The 22,111-nt window shown below is 29.5% G+C and overlaps 4 protein-coding genes across 4 annotated transcripts; 2 read left to right on the top strand and 2 right to left on the bottom strand.

The window, feature by feature from the left end:
* Positions 1-1,380: 1,380 nt before the first annotated feature.
* OCT59_017238 (uncharacterized protein) lies at positions 1,381-2,586 on the bottom strand (the record flags this gene model as incomplete). The annotated part of the gene is made up of 7 exons (XM_066137361.1): positions 1,381-1,597; positions 1,669-1,808; positions 1,873-2,055; positions 2,120-2,155; positions 2,226-2,294; positions 2,356-2,499; positions 2,542-2,586. The coding sequence occupies 7 exons, from the start codon at positions 2,584-2,586 to the stop codon at positions 1,381-1,383; spliced, it is 834 nt and encodes a 277-aa protein (XP_066003955.1).
* A 1,873-nt stretch (positions 2,587-4,459) lies between these two features.
* Positions 4,460-5,460, top strand: OCT59_017237 (uncharacterized protein; the record flags this gene model as incomplete). The annotated part of the gene is made up of 3 exons (XM_066137360.1): positions 4,460-4,577; positions 4,731-5,300; positions 5,363-5,460. 3 exons carry the CDS (start codon positions 4,460-4,462, stop codon positions 5,458-5,460), a joined length of 786 nt encoding a protein of 261 aa, XP_066003954.1.
* A 7,666-nt stretch (positions 5,461-13,126) lies between these two features.
* OCT59_017236 (aconitate hydratase) lies at positions 13,127-16,500 on the bottom strand (the record flags this gene model as incomplete). The annotated part of the gene is made up of 13 exons (XM_025318893.2): positions 13,127-13,600; positions 13,674-13,742; positions 13,821-14,122; positions 14,194-14,329; positions 14,403-14,522; positions 14,611-14,799; positions 14,866-15,171; positions 15,239-15,331; positions 15,405-15,604; positions 15,673-15,823; positions 15,893-16,035; positions 16,104-16,380; positions 16,462-16,500. 13 exons carry the CDS (start codon positions 16,498-16,500, stop codon positions 13,241-13,243), a joined length of 2,385 nt encoding a protein of 794 aa, XP_025175128.1. The 3' UTR covers positions 13,127-13,240.
* A 2,011-nt stretch (positions 16,501-18,511) lies between these two features.
* Positions 18,512-21,232, top strand: OCT59_017235 (uncharacterized protein). Its single transcript, XM_025318894.2, has 5 exons — positions 18,512-18,928; positions 19,032-19,755; positions 19,834-20,047; positions 20,127-20,389; positions 20,473-21,232. Exons 1-5 carry the CDS (start codon positions 18,626-18,628, stop codon positions 20,676-20,678), a joined length of 1,710 nt encoding a protein of 569 aa, XP_025175129.2. The 5' UTR covers positions 18,512-18,625; the 3' UTR covers positions 20,679-21,232.
* Positions 21,233-22,111: the final 879 nt, after the last annotated feature.

The following is a 22,111-nucleotide window of genomic DNA, read 5'->3' as shown; positions in this document are numbered from 1 at the left end:
ATTTCCGGTCATTTCTCAGCTAATCACTCGCAATTTTTAAAAAATTAGTATGAAGGTGATCATGAGTGACACTTAGTGCGACAGGGGATTATATACTTTATTTTCAAATATGTACTATGTTATAACTACAATTATATTTTTACTATGCATTGATACAACTCGAGTTCAACAAAATATGCTAACTAATAAAAAAAACGAAGTTATACACTTTTTCTTTGACTATTGAACAACATAAAATATACTACTTTTTTTCCCCTCCTCTCTTGCCTATTTCTTTTTTATTATTATCCTTTTTTGATGGGGCGTATACGTCATTTCTGTAACAAATAGAGATGCTTTAATTTTTTCAGGTGGTGTATGTAAACCAGCTTCCATAATATATTCACGTAGATCACTTAAACTTTTACAAAGCATTTCCTATAAACAATAGAATAAATTTAGTTTGTACATACAAGAACTAATTGAAAAAATATCTCAAAAAAAATAAGGACATATACTTTAAATAAAAGGAATTTCGGGATGCATTGACGCATCCGCACTAAATTAACTTGACTTGTTGGTAATTCCGTTTGTATTACTTCTCTAAATAAGTATAATTCTCGATACGGTACGATCATTTCGTATACAATTGCATTGTGATCTACAATTATTTAAAAATCAATAACCAAGACAAAAAACATAAGATTATCATTAAATATACTGAGAACATTTACCATAAATCTGCAAAGCGTAAAGCTTTAATAAATTGAAAATAGTACTATCCCCACCATAAACTCGAGCTATTCTATTTAGCATTATTTTTAACATTTTATTTTGTCGGTAAATAGTGCGAATGTAGTCGTTGGTTGGGGGGTCCACTAACTTCACAAATTGCGAACTCTACCTTTGGAGGTTTTGTGGCCCAAACGGCATCAATCTTTCGTCCCAAACTTCGGTCCTCTGCGTCGTTCTTCTTTAAATTGGCGTCTTCAGCCGATGCGTATAAGCATACCTCACCACTTAATAAATAGATAACAAATTGATATTTATCTGATGATCGTTAAAAATAGCAATTTAAAATGATACAATCCATTACTTACAAAAAGAGATCCAGGTCCGTACTTTTTTTTCGAAATAAACTTCAAATTACGGGTGTTAAGAAAATCTCTCGATACATTCTTTCTGACATGTTGGTATGAAGAAGATCATTTCCATGATCAAAAGAATTGGCCCTACATAAAGTTAATAATTGTGCGGATATCAAAGAAACTATTATAATAAGATGATGCCTACAGTGATAAGCAAAATCCCATGCGAATTCTTTATCCTTATCACCTCTTGTTGACATGAAATTTTCATTTACTGCTTTTCAAAAATCAGACGCCTATAATAAAAGACTTGCTAATTAGACATTTTTGAAAGATAATCAATAATAATAACAAAGTTATCGAACACCTTGATATTTTTAACGATTAGTGCTTTGATTTCATCATAATCAAAATTCGGTAATTTTGGAGGATCGTAACATATCACTTCTTCATATTCGAATTTCGATAGTGAATTAACAAAATCACTATTAGATCCAGGCGTGATATCAATGATATCATAGTATCCAAGACTAATATCGCATAATGATAGTTAATGCACCATTTACTTTGATGTTTTATAAAATAATAAACTGAAACTTACTCATTATGGGGACGAACTTTTTCGCGCTTCCATTTTTTTAGCGACTCTCGAACATTTATCTTACCACCAATAATCCATTCTTCATTTCTAACGAGGCTTTCCTTGGCCAAGGTTTCAAGTGTTTCATCAATTATCGTGGCCTGTTGTATAAGTACGAAAGATATAAAAACATGCGTCAGGTATGCCCAGATTTCTAAAAATTACCTCAATATCTTGGGTAGAGACCGTAGAGTCAACAACAGGTTCACAATTTTCGTCTGAATTAATTGTTTGTGGTGTTGAACCTGATATTGATGATCCTGAATTAGAACTGGTCGAACTTTCGTTACTAAGGGATGGGTCATCATCGTTTCCCTTTTCATCCACATTCTTACTACTGGTTTTGATCTGTTCACATAACGAATAGTAGTGAGGAATCCGCTTCTTGCCATAGGTTGAATCTTACACATACCTTCTTTGACGCAGTCGATTCGACCGATTCTTTGTTCTGTGGATGTAACAAAGTAGCCATTAAAAAAAATGCTCGCATAAAATTCAAGGCAACATAAGGTTCTAACCTTCGAAAGAGATAATTGCTTTCTCTGCTTTGTTGGGCGATTTTTTGGAGGTAGAAAATCATCATCAGACTAAATACTAAAGAAAGAGTTAGTTTCTATTGGTGAATCACTTCCAGCAAAAAAAAAATACCTCTTGGTCTAGTTTCGATGATGGTCCAGTGAAATTGTTATTACCGCTAATACATATATTTCCATTCCCTGTAATTGGTTGGTGGACGTGAATCTGACCATGTGGACGTTTATCATTCCACTCCTTTGCTTTTTTACGGCCACCCTAAGTATGGAAAGAATAAAGAATTAATAATAGTATTCTGACTAACATCCCCAATTCATCATTGATTTCCATCCCACCAAACATCATAGCGACTGAGCAGGCCTCCTGTGCCAGTGGGTCCAGTGCAGACTCAGCGAACAGCCTTGAATGTCAGACAACCAAGCAGGCCTCCCGACACGTCATTCCCAGTTTTGCGACTTAGCGAACAGCCTTGAATGTCAGGCGACCAAGCAGGCCTCCAGACACGCCACGTTCTCTTCAAACTATCTTCCAATAGAAAAGAATTTTTACTTGCCTTATTATAGTCATCGAGAAGCATCCGTGCGCACTCTTGCCTGCTACCATGATCAAAGTCAGCGATTGCTCTGAGTGATTTTATATAACAGTCCGTCTTGTGGTCAAACGACTCTAGATTGCACTCGTTCAAAAAATCGAGAATGCTCCAACTTTCATGATTTCAGTTGAAATAATCGTGAAATTTATTTTCGTTGGACATCGTTGTGAGAAGTAATACGTTCCAAGGTTGAATAAAGAAATACTTCAGACTTTAGTTTCCAATTACCGTATATCGCAGGCCATAGTATCCCCCCTATGCATAGTACTCCCCTTGAAAAATTTCATAGAATTGTATAGTACCCGGGGGATATTTTACAATTATCTCGTGATCCAGTGATCAGATTTAGCCATCTTTTTTTGTTTGATAGCTCTCATTGAGCTCTTCAAAATAAAAAAAAGATCGTTCAAATTGGACCGGTAGATCGTGAGATATTCGCAAAAAACGGAATTTTTAGGCTTTGTTTAGTACCCGGGGGTACAGGGTCAAACCCCCGATTTTTGCAAGATACCCGGGGTACTGTGGCCCGCTATATATGGTAGTTTTTTTTCACCCGCTGTGACACAAGCACAGTCACACAAACGATTTTCGGGTATCACTTATACACTCAATGTCTCAGAAACATGTTTATTTTATGTTGCGAACAATTTTATAAAATAAAGTGAGGTCTTTATGGACTACAAGTTAAAAATTCCTATACACTTGTAAAACACAACACGTTTAAAAATCAAAGTAAAATCTTTATTATATTTTTATAAAGTAATACATGAGAAAGGGCTGGCCAACTAAGTAAAAAATGAAACTAATAAAAGATATCAGAGTAGATCTCGTTTAAAGGGAGGAATCACGCCAGCCCCTAAGCCAAATATGGCGGTTCCTTCTCACTACTCCGCATTATTATTTACACTATCACTATATTCTTTATTATTTACCCATCTCATAATTAACATTACTATGTCATATTTTGGACTCCCTTCACTATAATAAAAACTTTTCACGGTGCCCTTCCCAATCTTTTCTCCAGTAAGTTGTCGAATTTCGCGTCTCACAGTTTCAAACATATAATCCAAACTATCTCCCTCCCTATTCGAATTAAAAACTCGCTTAAAACGGTTCCTGTTTTCTTCAAGAGATGAATCAGATAATCGACTAGAAGAACTCTCGCTACTAGAGGAATGATTGGCCACACTCAGCTGATCAAATTCGACCTGAAGTCTTTGGGCAATTGCATAACGTTGGATCATTTCATTTTGGATAGCTTCAATAGAGGCCCTGACCGAATTGAATTCAGATGAAATGTTGCCTCTTCAATATCGTTGATCATCGATAAAATTTTCTACGCCTCAGAAAAGTAGCCAGCATCACGTGAATTGATTTTAGCGATTTCTCTGGTAAGTTTCTTATTAAGTTCATTTGTTGTTTCCCACAAGCTCCGCAGTGAAAGTAGAATTAATTTCGGAAATACGTGCAGTAAGTTCTTTTGCGATTTTAGAATTAATTTCCGCGATAAGTTTATTGAAGATGTTTTCAATTTTCGGTGTATTATTTTTTGTATTAAGATCATTGACGATTCTAGTGACACGTGCAGAAAGTTCATCGGAAATTTTTTGTTTGAGATTTGACCACATGGTAGCAATCCCCATGATTAACACTGGACCAATGAACAAAAAAACAGCGGTTAAGATCAAAAAAGGCATGACTCCCGAAGAGTTGAGCAATGATAAACTGGACATGATTAGGCATAGTAATTTTATTAAGAGATTTTATTGGTGGATCAAGTTTTTTAGATATACTTTTTTTAATATGCAATCTCTTGCGTAAATGCGCTGGGAAAAAGGTTTATTTTATACTGTATGCCTACTACGCGCGAAAAGAGAATTTAACCTGATTTAAATAGATCAAATAAAAAATTACGTTGCTTCATTATGTGTACTTGTCATTATTAATACTCCTGATGGCTTTGCACAAGCGGAAAGAAAAGCGTGCCACCTTGTACTTCCAAATGATCAACCTAAGAAATGGAAAAATGCAGAAGATGCATCTGTATCTCAAGTGTTATTAAATGATGAAAACGATAGAGTACAAGAGCATCGCAATTTTCTGCCAATTGTAGTTGATAAATTTATAAATTCTAACCGGTGCTATATTGCAAATTCACTTGAATTTGAGATCCACGATAAAGATCAAGAAGACTATATCAGTTATATAAAAGAAAAACTTATCGGTAATGTTGAGGAAGTTATAGATTATGGCTTCGATCATATCATCATTATTAGGAAACTTTACTATGGATTACTTTTTCTGGACTGCTTCAGTCGTGTATTTAATTTGGATTTTATGACAAATTCATTATTTTTTTATGAGAATTACCTCAAAGGAGTGAAAAGAGTGACAAATGGACTTGAGATTAAATGTGCGCAATGGATCGTAGACTGTATTGAAAAAAAGATTGTTGAAGTTGATTATGGTATGTGCAAAATTTGTTCATTTTAAAATTTTTATTTTTTATAACTATTTATTTTCTCTCAGGTAATTTGCATTATCTTATCCCTCTCGAAAAGAAATACATGAAAGAGAAAAAAAAGAAGAGTTCAAGAAAAAAGCGTTCAAAAAAGAAGTATAACTAATTTAGTTTATATATTTGACCGTTTTATACTTGCTATTAGATAGAAATTATTATAGTAAAGTAAACTCATTGATAATTGATAATATTTTGCTGGAGATAATTTGTTTCTAAAACATACTGCTTAATTAATACCATTATGACACTTTTATCTGTGAAAATATTAACATGATACAGTATATTCATTTATTTTAAAGTTAGGCGTAAAGGATATTGACTATGCAAGTTTTGAAATCGAATTTTAAAATTAATTTTGCTTGCATTTAATATTTGAATAATTCAATTAATAATAATATTAACATTTTTAATATTTTAGTAGATAGTAATAATTAATAAATAATAGTAAATAACAACTTTAATAATAAAGTAATGTAATAAGTATTAATAGCTTTTAAACAAATATAGTTTTATTTGTTTAATTAACAATGCATTATCGTTAAGGGCTTTATACTTCGCTTATTAGTTATTATTTATTACTCATTTATATAATATTTACATATAATTTAAACTAACAAAATTCTTTATTTAAAAAATTATTTAATATAAAACACCTTTTGGGATACAGCCATTTGTATTTAAACTCTTCTAATAAATTCAAGTTTTAATATTAATTTAAATAATAAAGTATCACTTTTTTTAAAAAATGAAAGGATTTATATAGATCTGGAGCCCAAACTTAAAAGTTGATCAAATCTACTTGTTAGAAAAAAATAAGCTTTTGAAGCATAAAAGGAAAATTTTAGAACAAGAAACAGATGATTTGAAGCAGCTGGTACTCGTTACAATTATATAATTTAAATTATTTGGATCTTGAGTAATTCCAAAGAATTGAATAAATTTTGAAAATGATTTTTTTGACAATTATGACAAAAATTGCTCTTTATTATTGTCTAATATTTTATTAACTATATCATGATCATAATAAAACAATGCAATCCCTTCTAACCTGACTAAATTACATTGATCTTCCTAAAAATTTGTTATAAGTATTTGTGGTTGTAAATTAATAATTATACACAAGAGCTATATTTAATTACTGAACTATATTCAAATAAATTAGCTTCATAGCGTAAATACAATGATTTGCATCAGCTGACAGCTAACGTGAATCAAATAATGGCTGCTGATAATGTAGGCCAGTATCATCTGACGCAAATCGGCAACTGATTTATATCACGTGATAAGAAAATAATATATATAAAAAGGTATCTATCAAAATCTTAACAATAAAATCTCAAAAAGGATTTATCTTATAATCTAAATATTCGGCTATGATGACGCATATCTTGTATTTCAACTAGCGGTATTATTTCACAATAACCATATGGGCCGATTTGACTCCATTCGATTTTATCATCAACGTGACATTTTGTGAATAATTTGTGATAACCATGGCAACCAATAAAAACTTTGTCACCCATCAAAATCTGATAAAGATTAGACCGTGTTTTGCAACTAACGCGTTTTTAAACTTGATATGACGCTCAGGTGTTGCCTTTGCCAAGAGACTTTTATTTCACGAAAACTACTTTTGACTCATGAAAGAACTAAACACCGAAACAACAAAACTATACCACACTTCCATTTACTACTTCGGCCTTCTTTTGAACAACTTATATCTTACCAGGATGCATTTATAATTCTCATTAAAAAGCGTCTTGGTTTCAATAGACATTCTGTGGGAACTAAACGGGTTTTAATAAATGTTTTCCCTGAAAATGTCTTTGTTTACTTATTTCAAAGTGAACCTTCATTTAGATACAATACAGTATTACGAAAATATCATTGCACGTTTAAAGGTGAGGTGGGGGAACAAAGGTTGAAACAAATTTTGAATTATGAACATTGGAGTTGTCGACAGGATCCAATAACAAAAACAACCGGATATGTACTATTTGTGAATTATGAGGAAAGTCATGAGGTTACTTTTAGTTGGACACAGACCAAATTAGTTGAAAACAACCGGACATTTCAATGTGGTGTTGTCACTTGCACTTTTACAACAGATTCGGGAGAATTTGTAAACGAGTAAGTTTTTAAATTTTATGTGCAAAATTTATATGAATTAAAGTATTTATTACTTTTTATTAGAAATGACGAAAAAAAATTACAAGAATCTGAAAGTCATATTACAACGCCTACTACCAAAAATAATCAATCACAATATAGAATTATTTTATCACGCTCTCCTCTTCAACAATTATTCTTAGATCAAAAGCACTATGTATGATATTTTAATTTACTTTTTTGTTAGAATCAATATTCCTAGCATTAATTTCTTTGGGAGTTTTGTTAACTAAGTAATAAAGTTGACGATTTTCAAAAGACATAATATTATATACTACCAATTTTTTTTCAGTTCCACCACCCATAGTGGTACCACCAAAAAATAACCGAACCTAATTAAAAGGTCTATTAATATTAATATATGTAATAAAATATCCTTTTTAAATAAATTTACAAATTACCTGATCGTGATTTTTTCTTTCAATACTAGAAGTAGAAAAATATCGTAATAATAAGTTTTTCATCTTTAATTGGCGCATAAATTGATGCATGTGTTGTGCGAAAACATGCATATAAGGGGTTACGTCTTGTTTGCGATATAATCCAGGTTTATGTGATATTGAATTGGGACGTCCTTCGGTTGCACAATAAAAAGTACGGATCCATTGTTTGGCATCAATTTCAAACGCATCAATTTCTTGGTCTGAAAGAAAAGGTTTTCTTAAAACTTTATAAAGCCGGAGAAATTCCTTCCATAGTTTTTCAATTTCTTGTTCACAAGTGCCAGAAATAAATTGAGAAATTGGAAAATGTTCCAATACTTTCTTTTTATCAGGACCCATTAAAGAAGTCCAATCCCACTTTCCACTAGTAGATCTTGACTTGAAAAACTCAAAATGAACTTTAATGTTTTGCATTGCTTGTTCAATCTCTAATTTAATTTTTTTTTCAAACTCTTTTTTTTTAATTACATCATTAAAAAAGCATTCCATCAAAACATCAACAATGCGCAAAAGTAGATGTAATTCGTCAGGAATATAATTTTCTTGATTTATTGCAGGAAATAATGCTGGTTTTCTATTTTCACCTAATTATTAGTAAATATTCATAGTTTTAATTAATTGGTAATAAAATAATCATGAAAAAAAAACCTTTAACATTACAGGCATGATTTCCTGAATTTTCAAAATTTTGATCCATATCCCAGCGTAACTCAGATTGACAGTTACAATATAAACAAAAATACTTCAAATTTGGGGCGTTCAATCCCATTATTATATACATAAACTTCCAGTCACCAGAAAAAAACAATTCCACTGGCCAATGATTCCCATCTTTATTATATATTCCGTTATTTTGGAGATCAAGAAGCTGATGTTGAAATAATTTTCCTATCTTAGCAAGGTCATCATATTTTTCTCGTCCAACATAAAGACAAATGCTAAAAAAAAAAAAATTTAATAATTTAAATTAATTTTTGGTTATTAAATCACAATAAATTTATTACCAGTATTGATGTTCCGGTTTTAAGACTTCTTCTCCTTCATTTAAAAGACAAATCGTCATCATTACATGGCTTTGCTTACGACCAACATTGCGACCATCTCCACCAAACTTAAGTTTAAGTGTATCACCAGAATTAATGATTGCAGGAGATGATTCTTTCCATAATGGTATTAAAGTTTGTAAAATCGTGTAAATTGACCTGTATGTACCATTTCCAATTTCTGCCTCATCAACTATTATACCATCATCAGATTCTAAATGATTTAACAGATCATTATCACTTTTATTGATGTTAAATGTTCCAATTCTAAGATCTTTATTAATAAGATTTGTAATTTCAACCCTACGATTAGCTATCAAATATTCACGTATAAGAAATGCTTCAACTGCAGCAAGCCGCCGATATCCATCACGTGCTAACAATGATTCATCACAAGCTCTAACAATAGCATCTATTTTTGTAAGTTCATTTTTATTATCAGGTAGATTGTAAGTTAAAATAATACTTTCGCCATTAAAATCCAATTCAATTTTATGAATATGAATAATTGGTTGATTAGTTTCATCAGTCAATTGATGTTTTTTAATCAAAGATCTAATTGCCTTTCCAGATTCTCTGCCTAAAGATGCAAATCTTTTATTTTGCCCTGAGATGGTTTGAATCGTTGTTAGAGGCCTTTTTCTTTTGTTAACTAATGTAATAGGAGCACCCATTGTTTCTAAGCGACATTCATGCAATCGTCCAATATCAAACCCAAAAATGTATACTCCCGATAAATTAGAATTTGGGCGATTATTTTTCTGTATAATTAATAAGATCAATAAAAATAATTATTAAAAGTTCAGTTTTGAAAAAAAAATAATAATAATACCTTTAAGAACGCATTAACAACACTAGTTGCAGAGCGATCACTGTATATACTCCACTCTGATCTATTTTCTTTCCACACAATTGTAAACCTTACTTTTCCATTTGGTTGATACTTTGTTTCACAACGGATCTTTATTTTAGAAACTTCAGTTTCAACACTATAGTTATCAGGTATTTGATATTGAATACAATCTTTAGAATTTTTTTGTGTAAGTTTAACTGGTGTTGGATAATATCCTAAAGACACTACTTTATACCAAAAATAAAAGGGTCGGTTTCCTGATATGTATTGTGATGTTATAAAAGGACTTGCAGGATATTGATAAGAAAAATTTCTCATAGAATAGCCATCTAAATAATATTTTATTAGAAAGTATTTGGTAATATATTAACTATATAATCCCAAGTTTAATTATAATTAAAGAAAAAAAGTACCGTTTATAAAAAATAGCGTTTCACTTTGGTTACTTCGGTTATTTTCTTGACTTGACCCTAACACATACGCCATTTTAATACAGAATACGCGTAAAAATATTTTATTATTACAAGCAAAACTAACTTTATAGCGAAAAACTTTTTAAAAGTTTTTTCCTAACTCTTTGCGATGCAGCAAAAACCAATCTGAAACCAATTTGCAACTCGCGATTACAGTTGTTTTGATTTAACGAAGATTGGTTCTTCATGATAAAGTCACAAATTTTTACTATGATATGCAGCTTATATGCATAATAGTATCACGTTACACCTGATCTTATCACCCAAATTTACTATGTGATCGGATTCAAATCAGCCCATATGCTTATATTATTAAGAATAAGAATTTGAACAATAGCATAATTGAGAAATTCAATGATCAAACGCTAACTAGCTATTGACAATAAATGAATCCAAGAAAATAGTGTTAATATTGTTACTACTGATTTTGATGTAAAACATATACATATTTGTAGTTGAACATTTGAAACTTATATATATATATTATAAATTTGATTCATGAATTACTTTAAGTCCTAGTATAATTTTTTGATAAACATTTTCTTTTATTTGCATAACTTAATATAATTATATAAGGCCACATGAAAAAAATGGAATGGTAAATTGCTATGTACGATATGTAGATTTTAAAAAGTAATTATGATAAATATATAAAAATATTTTATTTATTTAATTTATTTAGAATCTTTTAAAATATTATATATTGGTCTTCTTTCTGAAACAAAAAAATTGAAAAATAGTATTACACTTTTATTAACATTTAATGCAACTGGTTCAATTAAACTTCCAGCATGTACTTTTTATTTATAAATATCAAACGCTAAGAGATTTAAAAGAAATTGATAAATCAAAGCTTCTTGTGGATTATTATTGAAATAAAAGTGCCTGGATATAAACGTTTATTTGGAATAAATATTTAGAACTTTTAAATCAAAGAATAAAAAGGCAAAATAGAAAAATCCTTTTCTTGATAGACAATACACCAGTTCATTCTGTTAGTAATCTGAACTTGCTGACGTTAGCCGGCATTATTAATTCATTCAAGGTTTGTAATGATTTATTATAAAATTAAATTATAAAATTAATAGCACATATTCTAATAATTTATTAATCTTAGGCATAATATTGCAAAAGACTCAAAAAATAGAATTAAAGTTTATGATAATAATATGAAGTTAAATATACCAGTTCCTAAAGTGACTCTATTTCATTTTGAGCAAAAACTTGAGAAGTTGTAACAAGTTAAACTATTCATAATTGCTGATCAAAAACTGGATGTTGCCAATTTCACCTTCACCTTCATCTTCGCCTTTACCATTACCTTTTGATAAAAAACAAAATGATGATAACCTGAATGAAATAGAAAAGATCCAAAAATTATTGAATTAATATAGTAATTTTAGTAATTTTATTTTTAGTGGATTAATGAATGAGTGCTAAGAAATTTATCTTAATTGATGATGATGATAATTATGAGAGAGAATTGTAAATATAGTAAAACCAAATGAAATAGATCTTGAAGAAGAAGAATTAATTCTACAACCTAAAATATCCACTTCAAAAGCATTAGCATCATCAGACAAAGTATTATCTTTATTTTCTTGATAATCTATCTGATACTTTTATTATGGGATTTAATAATAGAAATATATTAAGAAACAAATTATTTGTTTCATCAATAAAATCAATCAGTATTAGATTACAGTTGGTTAAACATATGATGGATCGTGCATGACTTAATATTATAATAATTAATAATATAACATTTTATTATGAACATTTACATTTTATTAGTAATATAATTTTTTAAATATTTTATATCAATGTAATTTTTTTTTACATAATAAAAATTTTATACCGTGAATACTATATGAAAAATCACATGAATTTTTATTTTTACCTGTATATAAAAAAAATTTGATTTATCAAACACCTTCCATATACTGAACTTTTATTTCTAAAAGCGTTGAACTGGAAGTTCGCTTGATTGTATTTAATTATTGCTAATTATACATATTTAATTTTAATTTTTTTGACTAAAAAATTATTATTTAATTTTGATAACCAATTAATCTTTTAAAAAAATATAATTATATTATTTTATCTATATAGAATAATTATTAATTAATTTATATATTAAAGAAATTTATAAACTTATTATAATAATTTAAATGTAATAGGTTGATTTTGACTTTTTTTTTGCAAAAGTGTTAATTAATAGTTACCCTTTCAGGTAGAACTACTCTTACTTACAGTTTTTATTTCCTTGACTTAAAGTATAACTTACTAAAAGAGAGAGCCTAAGGGGATCTTATTTAGGATTAAATATTGCTTTTCTAACCCTTCCAGTTGTTCTGAATCTAATAGATTTCCCTTGCTGTTGCATTCCAAACTTCCCGTACATAAAAGTTTTGCTATGAATACAGTCAGACCTCTATAATTGCACTCTCCATAAATGCACCCACTATGTATACCCTCTCTAAATGCACCCTCTGGTTCGGTCCCAAGCTTATATGATCTCTAATTACTTTAAATGCACTATTTTGAAAATTATGCATATGGTCACAAGGGGTGTGCAATTATGGAGGTCTGACTGTAGTAGCAGTTATTAAATCTAAATAAAATATAACATAATTTTATTAACTTGGTCAAAATCATAACAATTTCATAATTTAAAATATATTTATGAGGTGCACAAAAGCTTAAATAAGGTGGTTAGAATTTAGGTAGAAAATTACATATACGATCATTTATCCATAACAAATATGAAAATTATGTTAAAAGAGGGCATAAGGTTAATATATGAGTTTAATTACAAATTTGAGAGAGATCACATAAATTTCATTAAGATCATTAAGATGTGCATGCAGATTATAACTCATTAATTTAAATTATAGAATTTAAATCAAAATCGTTGATTAGCAATAAGATTTAAAGCACTTCCCATTTTAAACCATTCAATTTGATCCTTTGACATCGTGTGCTTAGTCACAACTTCAAATTCTTTATCAGTTTCATGCTTTTTAACCCTAATAATAACGTCTTTACCAGGTTCCAATCCAACAACCCCAACAGTTTCGATTATATCTCCTCCAGAAAATAATTCATAATCTTTTTCATCTTTAAATACCAAAGGTAATACTCCTTGTTTCTTTAAATTTGTTTCATGAATACGTGCAAATGATTTGGAAATTATTAATGGACAACCCAAGTATCTAACTTGTAAAGCGGCATGCTCTCTTGCTGATCCTTCCCCATAATTATGCTATAAGAGAGAATTATTAAATTATATGTTATTTCTCTTAAATGAAACATTATAAAGATATATATAAACTTACATCCGCTACGATTATCCATGGAACATTATTTTCTTTATAATATCGTGCAACTTCTGGTATATTTCCATCCTATATTAAAACAAATTATAAATGTTTTTTGTTTATCCAAATTTAATTTACACCAATTCCAAATTCACAAACATTTACCTTTCCAGTCAAATCATTTTTTACAACATTAATTTTTTCATTATCAGCATTTAAAGCTCCAATTAAAGTGTTGTTTGATATATTTTCTAGATGTCCTTTATATTTTAACCAAGGTCCAGCTGCTGATATGTGATCTGTTGTACATTTTCCTTTAACTTTAACTAATACCTTCAATTCCTTAAATTCATTTCCATGCCATGGGGAAAATGGTTCTAATTTTTGAAGTCTACTAGAATTTTCTGGTATAGTAATTTTCGTTGATGAATTACCAACTGTAATTATCGGTTCTAAGTCTTCGTTGCCTATATAAACATGTAATTTAATTGTGATTCAACAGGTTTCAATAAATAATGTTAAAACATTTTAAACGAACCATCTGCAAACCCCTGATGTGGTAATTCATCGCCGTGTGGACTTTGAAATTTAAATGGTTCACCATCTTTATCTATTAGAGCGTCAGTCATGGGATTAAATGATAATTTTCCAGCAAATATCATAGTTGTGACAATCTATAAGTAATAAATAGATTTTTTTTTTTTAATAAATATAGAGGAAGAATAGATCATTTAGAATATAATTTACCTCAGGAGATGCCAGGAAATTCATTGTATTAGGATTATTATCATTTCTGTTCCTAAAATTACGGTTAAACGAAGTGAGAATAGCATTTTCTTCATTTTCTTTAATATCGGTTCTTTTCCACTTAATAAAAAAAGAAAATCCTTTACATTAAGAAAATCTTTTCTCTGTATAAGAAAGATAAATAAACCAATTATAAATTCATAATTACTTGACCAATACAAGGACCACAAGCATTTGCTAAAATTTTACCACCAACTTGTTCTAATATTTCAGTTTGACCATCTCTTTCCATTGTAGCCCTTATTTGTTCACTTCCAGGTGTTATAAAAAATTTTCCTTTTGGCTGTATTCCTTTATCCAATGCCTGACTGGCTAATGAAACAACACGACTCATATCCTATATTATATTAACATATTAAGAAAAAAGTTCAAAATCGATTAAAAAGCTAGATCAAATACTTACTTGATAACTACTATTGGTACAACTTCCAATCAAACCAGCTTTAACTTCATCCTTCCATCCATTCTTTGCAACAACTTCAGCAAATTTGCTTATCGGAGTTGATAAATCCGGAGTAAAGGGTCCATTAATATGAGGTTCAATTTCTGATAAGTTCAATTCTATATATTGATCGTAATGTACATTGCTATCAGCTTTAAGGTATGAAGCATTTTTTAATGCTTCTTCCGCAACTGTGTGTCTTCGTGTTTCCGTTAAATATGAATACATGCTATTGCTAAATGGAAACACAGTAGTTGTCGCACCAACCTATTTAAATTTATATATGAATAAGAACTACTTTGGTTACAGGAATAAAGAATACATGAATATTTACTTCAGCTCCCATATTAGATATAGTAGCCATTCCAGTGCATGATAATGTGTCAACTCCTGGTCCAAAGTATTCAAGAACATGACCTGTTCCTCCCTATAATCAGTCAACATATTAAACCATAATTCAAAAAGTAATTCTGCTCAAAATCTCGCATCTTGATACTTACTCGAACGGTCAACTTTCCGGCCAGATTTAAAATAACATCTTTCGGACTTGACCATTTGGATAAACTTCCATTCAATTTAATACCAATGATCTTTGGAGCCTTAATTTCCCATGGAATATCTGCCATTGCATCAACAGCATCAGCACCACCAACTCCTATCGCAACCATACCTAAGCCTCCAGCATTCGGTGTGTGACTATCTTTAAGAACATGAAATCGTTTAGAATTTATATAAATTAAAAATCATAAAATTAAAAAATCAACCAACCGGTTCCAAGCATAAGTCCACCAGGTGCCGCATAATTCTCTAATACAATTTGATGAATAATACCACTTCCCGGTTTCCAAAATGCTATACCATATTTTTCAGCTGCACTTTGTAAGAAATCAAAGATCTCTTTATTGGAAATTTCTGCAGCCTAACGATAGTATAAAATAAAAGAACTAGAAATAACAGATAAATAATTTAATTTTAAAATTGTCAATACCTTGACATCTTTATTAGCTCCTTGGAACGCCTCAATTAAATGATCACAATGAATTGATGCTGGGACGGCAGTTGTTGGCATTCCGGCAAGCATAAATTGCAGAATTGCCATTTGTGCTGAAGCATCTTGCATAGCAACACGATCTAATCCATCATAAAGTCACGTGAATTTTTTGGAAAAAACTTTTAATAAAGAAATAAAAACTTTTTACCAGGTTTCAATTTTAAATAAGTTTCCCCTCTAACAATTCCACCATCATATTCACGAGGATCATATAAATGAGAATATAGTATCTTTTCCGCTAAACTTAAAGGTTTATCTTTAAGTATCTTTTGTTGAACAAAAGCCAAATTTTGAGTTAATTTTGTGTAAGGAGGAGTAATGTCAGTACAATCTTTTTCAGGGGGTCGATTAACCACCGATGCCATGTTCCTAAAATGAGATGGTGTTGATCTCTTTGATAATAATGTTGACCTAATATGAGACAACTTTTTTTTCGTATTATAATTTTCGAAATTAGTTTAGTTGATCATCACATTAATTATTAACATTTTGTTTTGAATACAAACTTCATATCTTTTGGATAAAAATAGGGTTCTATTGAACATTTTCTCTTGAAATTGGTTTTTTTTTTTAAAAAAAAAAGAAACGAAAAAAGAGTATTTTTGGGAATTCGATACTACTGTACCACCTTTTATATGATCATCACATCTAAATTCATTGGAAAAATTTCACATGTTACATTTAATACAATTTTGTTCTTATTTAATGAATCTGACATTGCTTTGAAAATTGTTAATTTTTCTTGTTGCCACGCATAAAATCTTAGCAATTTAACCAACATAAGAATGAAGAAGCATATAATTTTTTTATTTTATAGAATAAAATTTCTATATTCACATTTAATTGATTTGTTCGATTGTCATTGCATCATTTACATGCAAGCCAATGGAATTTTTGAAATCAATTTGGTATTACGAACAGCCACATCTCTTATTTACGTAACACGACTTCGAAATTCTTTTGAATTCCATACAACAATTAACAGTAAACGTCAACATTCTCTTGCTGACAACTGCGCCTGAACTTCATAACCCCTTGCATAAATTTTCTGAGGACCCACCTATCGGTCAATTTGACAGATAATCGACGTTCGGTGGATATACTCGGATGAAATTCCTAATCGAATCAAATAACGGAAAGATGCCAATTTAAGAATATCCCGACTATCTGAAAAAAGATTAGTAAGATCATTGTAAGTTAGGTGTTTGTGTGATTAAATGAGGTTATTAAAAAAAAAAAATGAAATAGTAAAACATTAGCTGCATACAATGAAAACCTCCGACAAATGAATGGTTACAGATTGATTAAATTGTAACCGATCAAATATTTGTTAAATATTAATTATATTGATAAGATTATCGAAAATTTTAAGAATTTCCTTATCAGATCGTTAATCGGTAAAACAAATAAAATATTGTCAAAAAAAAAAAATAACTAAACCTTGATATTAATAAGTATGTAAAATTAGAATAAAATTTATAGGGGAAAAATCTTAGTAATAAAATTAGTAATTATGATGTACAGGATGTACTGTACATTGAATATATGTTGTGTCAGGATCTGAAGATGTAATTTCTGATCATCTCTTAATAATATCCCTTCTCATACTTCTCAAATACTTATTAAATTATTTCTTCAATTTCCAAGTTTTTACTCTTGCAAATTTCATATGCAAGATCGTTTTTTATATTAATCACAATGACTTCCGAAACCGTAAATATCGGAACTCTTTCGGTATATTTCCTCTTTTGAAATTTCAGGAGAAACACAAGGTAATAATACATTGTAATACCTCATGGTTAATGTAAACCAATCAGATAACCTCATGTACGAAAATCCTTATAATCTTTATGTAGCAAATCGTTTATGTGAGTAACTGCTAGCCCGTTAAAAATAGAATATGATTGGTTGCAATCATTCAAGTAGAAAAAATTTTTTTTTTTTTTTTTTTTTATAGAAAAAAAGTCTTTTTAAATCGCTCTTTTTGCATACTAAACGCATAATGAGTTCCCCAAGTTTTAAATCTCATTCATCTGCATCTGAAACTAGAGTCAATAAAAATGTGCGATGATATCATTTTGATAAGCTCTGCATCGTTATGTAATTTTTTAAATGTAAATAAGGAAATTTGACCAGAATTATTCTTAACGTCGGGTAAATTTTTTCAGTAATTTACGTTACTTATGAATGCTTTGCATTACATGCATAATTACATTGTGCACGAGCAGCTTTTTTTTCGCCTTTTAAATAAATAATATTGTTATTTTTTCCCAAAAATTTGACTATATAAAGAATTCTGTAAAGTTGTCGCTCATCAGCATATCCCCCGAATAAGTTATATGAACTTTACTACGTAGTTGCATTAATATCTAACTAAATATATTTTAAGGTTCATAAAAAATATTTTGGCGGATGTAAATGATTGAATTAGCAAGTGTCAATCAATTTAGCCTGGTATCACATATTGAAGTTTCCTATTATGAGTTAGATGGCTTTATAATTTTCCAAACAATATAAATAAATGTTCAATTTTATTTTATATTTAAAATTGCGAAAAAAAAATTTTTTTTTCATTTTCATTTTTTTTTCCAGTAGTTCGCTTTTAAATGTCATTTCTATAGACCTTTGTTACATGTTAAATTCCATTTGATCCTTAGAATAGAAAAAAATATGACAACTTACCCAAATTTTGACAATACGGGTCTAAACTCGAATTCTAATGAAGTTGATCTCGAGTTTTATCATGGCCTGAATTTATTTTTTGATCCTCAACAAAGACAAACAACAAATAACAATAGAAATAATGGTTCTGCTACTGCTAATCAATTAGTGTCGTCAGCTAACTTGACTTCACAACCTTCTCATAATTACTATGCTAATATGTTGCCAACTCCCGAAGGTTCAGATGCAATTATGATGTCTCCATATGTGTTACCTGGTTCTGGAAACTTGAATACTTATAAAGACGATGAGGTTAGTTTATTATTATTTTTTTTCTTATTTATTGGTTCTATTTCACTTTTTTTTTCTTCTGCAGAGAATAACGAGATTTTATTCGTCTAAATATTTTTTATAGTTCATTTTGGACAATTTAAATTTCATCCTATCTCCTCAAATTTCGCCTACAATATCTCCCGATGCATCTATGAACATCACTTCTTCGACTAGTCATCAGAATAAAAAAATAAAACATCACAGGACTTCTCCGAACATTAACAATCCTATATCACAATCTAGAAGAAAATCACTTATAATTAATAGTAATAAGAGTAATAGCGACAACGGAAATAACAGTAACAGCCCAAATGGACAGTATAATGTGAACACAGATTTACCAAGTATCATAACAGGTTCGCCAAATAAATTGCATAGTAACTCAATAATGCTTTCATTGTTAGAGTTGACGTCTCCTTTGATGAATAACATGGTTGCAACTTCAATAGCACCATCATTACAAGAGGCTATGCCAAATTTAAGCCTTGGAGGTAATTTGGTATCAGATGCAACGAATACGCATCCTCCAGCAAGTATTAGTGATTCATCAGACAAAATATCTCCAATCACGCCCTCTTCTTTAATGAAAATGAAAAGGAAACTACCGAATTCGCCAAAATCAGGTCAAAATGAATCAAATTCTAACTTACATCATCAACAACAACAGCAACAAAATCAGCAAAATAGTCAAGATCAATCTCAACAAATGCAACTTTCTTCAAAAGATGATGACTCCACTTTCATTGCACCAACACCCCCAACGCAATTAAATCAAATTCGTACTAATGTTGTTAATACAGGATCAGGTAGGATTGTTCACCATATATTATGATTCCTCCAATTATATTATCTAACTCATTATGAATGTCCTCAAATCATTTTAGCTTCTCCGTCCTCTGCATTGGGTAGAAAATCAATTCGCTCAAATCCAAATGCTTCATCTCCATTGGCTCTTGGACCTTCAAAAAGTCCTCACTCATTAAAACCAACTATAAGTCCGAGTCTTAAGCCTAAGCTACCAGGTGTACTAGCAGATGAAGTCGCTGAACAATTGGCAAAAAAATCAAATTACAGAAGCATTCTAGAAGGAACAGCTAAGTAGGGATTATTTAATAATTAAAGAATTGTGTTTTTAATTTTAAAAAAATTTTATTTATATTTATCTATTATTGTAAAGGTCCCTCGGAATTTCATATTCATCAGATGTGCATTCAAGTTTAGAATCACGACGTACAACACATAAAGCTGCCGAACAAAAACGTAGAGATTCATTGAAACAGAGTTTTGATGAATTAAAAAAAGTTGTACCTTATCAATCAACGTTAAATAAAAGTAACAGTAACAGTGGTGATGTAAAAAATAACGATAATAAAAATAATATTAATGGAAAATCTGATGGATCTATGAAAAACGTTAGCAAGTTGTTCTTATTAAAGAGAGGTAAGCCGAAATACATAATAGTGACTTGAATTTTTTCCAGTTACAGCATGTTTATATATTTATTATATTTATTTATGGAATAGCACATGATTATATTGTGGAACTTGAACAAAAGTCCAAAGTTAAGGATGAACTTATTCAAAAGTTGAACGATGAATTGGATGAACTTAAAGGAGTAAAAAGACGAAAAGTAGAAGAAACAGAAAAGAAGGAGAATGCTGATAATGAAGTAGATACAGAGACGAAATCGAAAGATGAACAGCAGACAACTTCTCCCACTGAATGTTAACTTAGGAAAAACATTAAGATTTTTTGATTTAAAAAAAATATGTCATTTTATTATTATGAATTCAACAAACATACTCTTAAGACTTTTTTCCAATTCTTACGAATTTATAAATACTTCTACATAGGTTTGCATTATCACATATACAATTTAATATAACGAATTTTTCATTACCATCAATATGATTAAGAATATTGTAAATAGAAAACAAGGTTGAGACTTCAATGTTAAAAAAATTATACATATAATTACAGTATTAAATATAATTTACGAATTTAGTTAGTTTATTGAGTCATTTATTTATTAAAAGATTAAAGTTATAAAAAAAAAGAATCAATATCATCTAAAAAGTTTTTCTTTTCCAATTTTTTTTTGTTTATTATACCAAGTTTTTTTTTTAAAAAAAAAAGGAAAAAAAAGATTTTTAAAGTCTTTATAATACCAGCAGTACAGTAGAAGAATTATTTTTCTTTTTTTTAATTGTTTGGAATAAGTTTTTAAGGTGAGTATATCAATATTGGTAGCTGGTTGGTTATAAGAAATAGAAACAAATTAAACAATTGCTAATATTTTTTTTTTGATACACAATTTAAATCACATGAAATTGCATTGAGCAAATTATCATTCCTGTATCAATATCTCATTGGATTTTTATTTGTCACTCATTATACACTATGATTATCACCGGAAACAACATATAAAGATCAGAAATAAGGTTACGAAGTACGGTACATTCCAATTCAGATTAGTAGGATTGAAGAGTATTATATAATGAAAAAATGTATTTGTAACAGCCTGTTACATATCTTATTTGTAACATCCTTTTTTTGTTTTTTTTTAATAATAAATTTAATGTGTTTCACAAATAAAATTTTTATATGCAAAATTTAATTTGGAAAACTTTTACTTAATGTACTTAAGACAGTTTCATAGACAAAATTTTAAGTTATAAGCAGTTTCTTGAAATTTTTTAAAAAATTCTTTTGTCTTAGTTACACAACTGATCTTTTTGTTTTTGTTTACATTACGCCCGATCTTAAATTTTAATTGGATAAAATTGGGGGTTGTTACAAATAAGACGTGTAACAGGCTGTTACAATTAGATTTATCCTTATATAATTTCTGGGAATTAAAAATGGTAAACCGATTTTGTGATGGAAATTCATAGATATCTGAATTACTATTAGAAAACTGCTCACTCTATTCACTTTTATCGCTTAGCTTAGATGGTTACCTTTTAAGTATTTTGTTTTTATAAATGTTTAGTTGTTTATACTTAAAAAAATGTTAGTTTAACTGAAACTAATGAATAAGTTAATTCAATCAATAGTTTAAGCAATAAACAGGCATCTGACTTATAACACAGAAAATGAATACCTAACGTTTGATGGATGTTAGTAAGACAAACATACAGAGAACGAAGCGCAGAAAAAATG

The sequence above is a fragment of the Rhizophagus irregularis genome, chromosome 26 (genome assembly GCF_026210795.1).
Source record: "Rhizophagus irregularis chromosome 26, complete sequence".
In the NCBI taxonomy this organism is placed as follows: Eukaryota; Fungi; Glomeromycota; class Glomeromycetes; order Glomerales; family Glomeraceae; genus Rhizophagus; species Rhizophagus irregularis.
The sequence above is the reverse complement of the archived record's forward strand: the minus strand, read 5'-3'. Positions and strand labels throughout refer to the sequence as shown.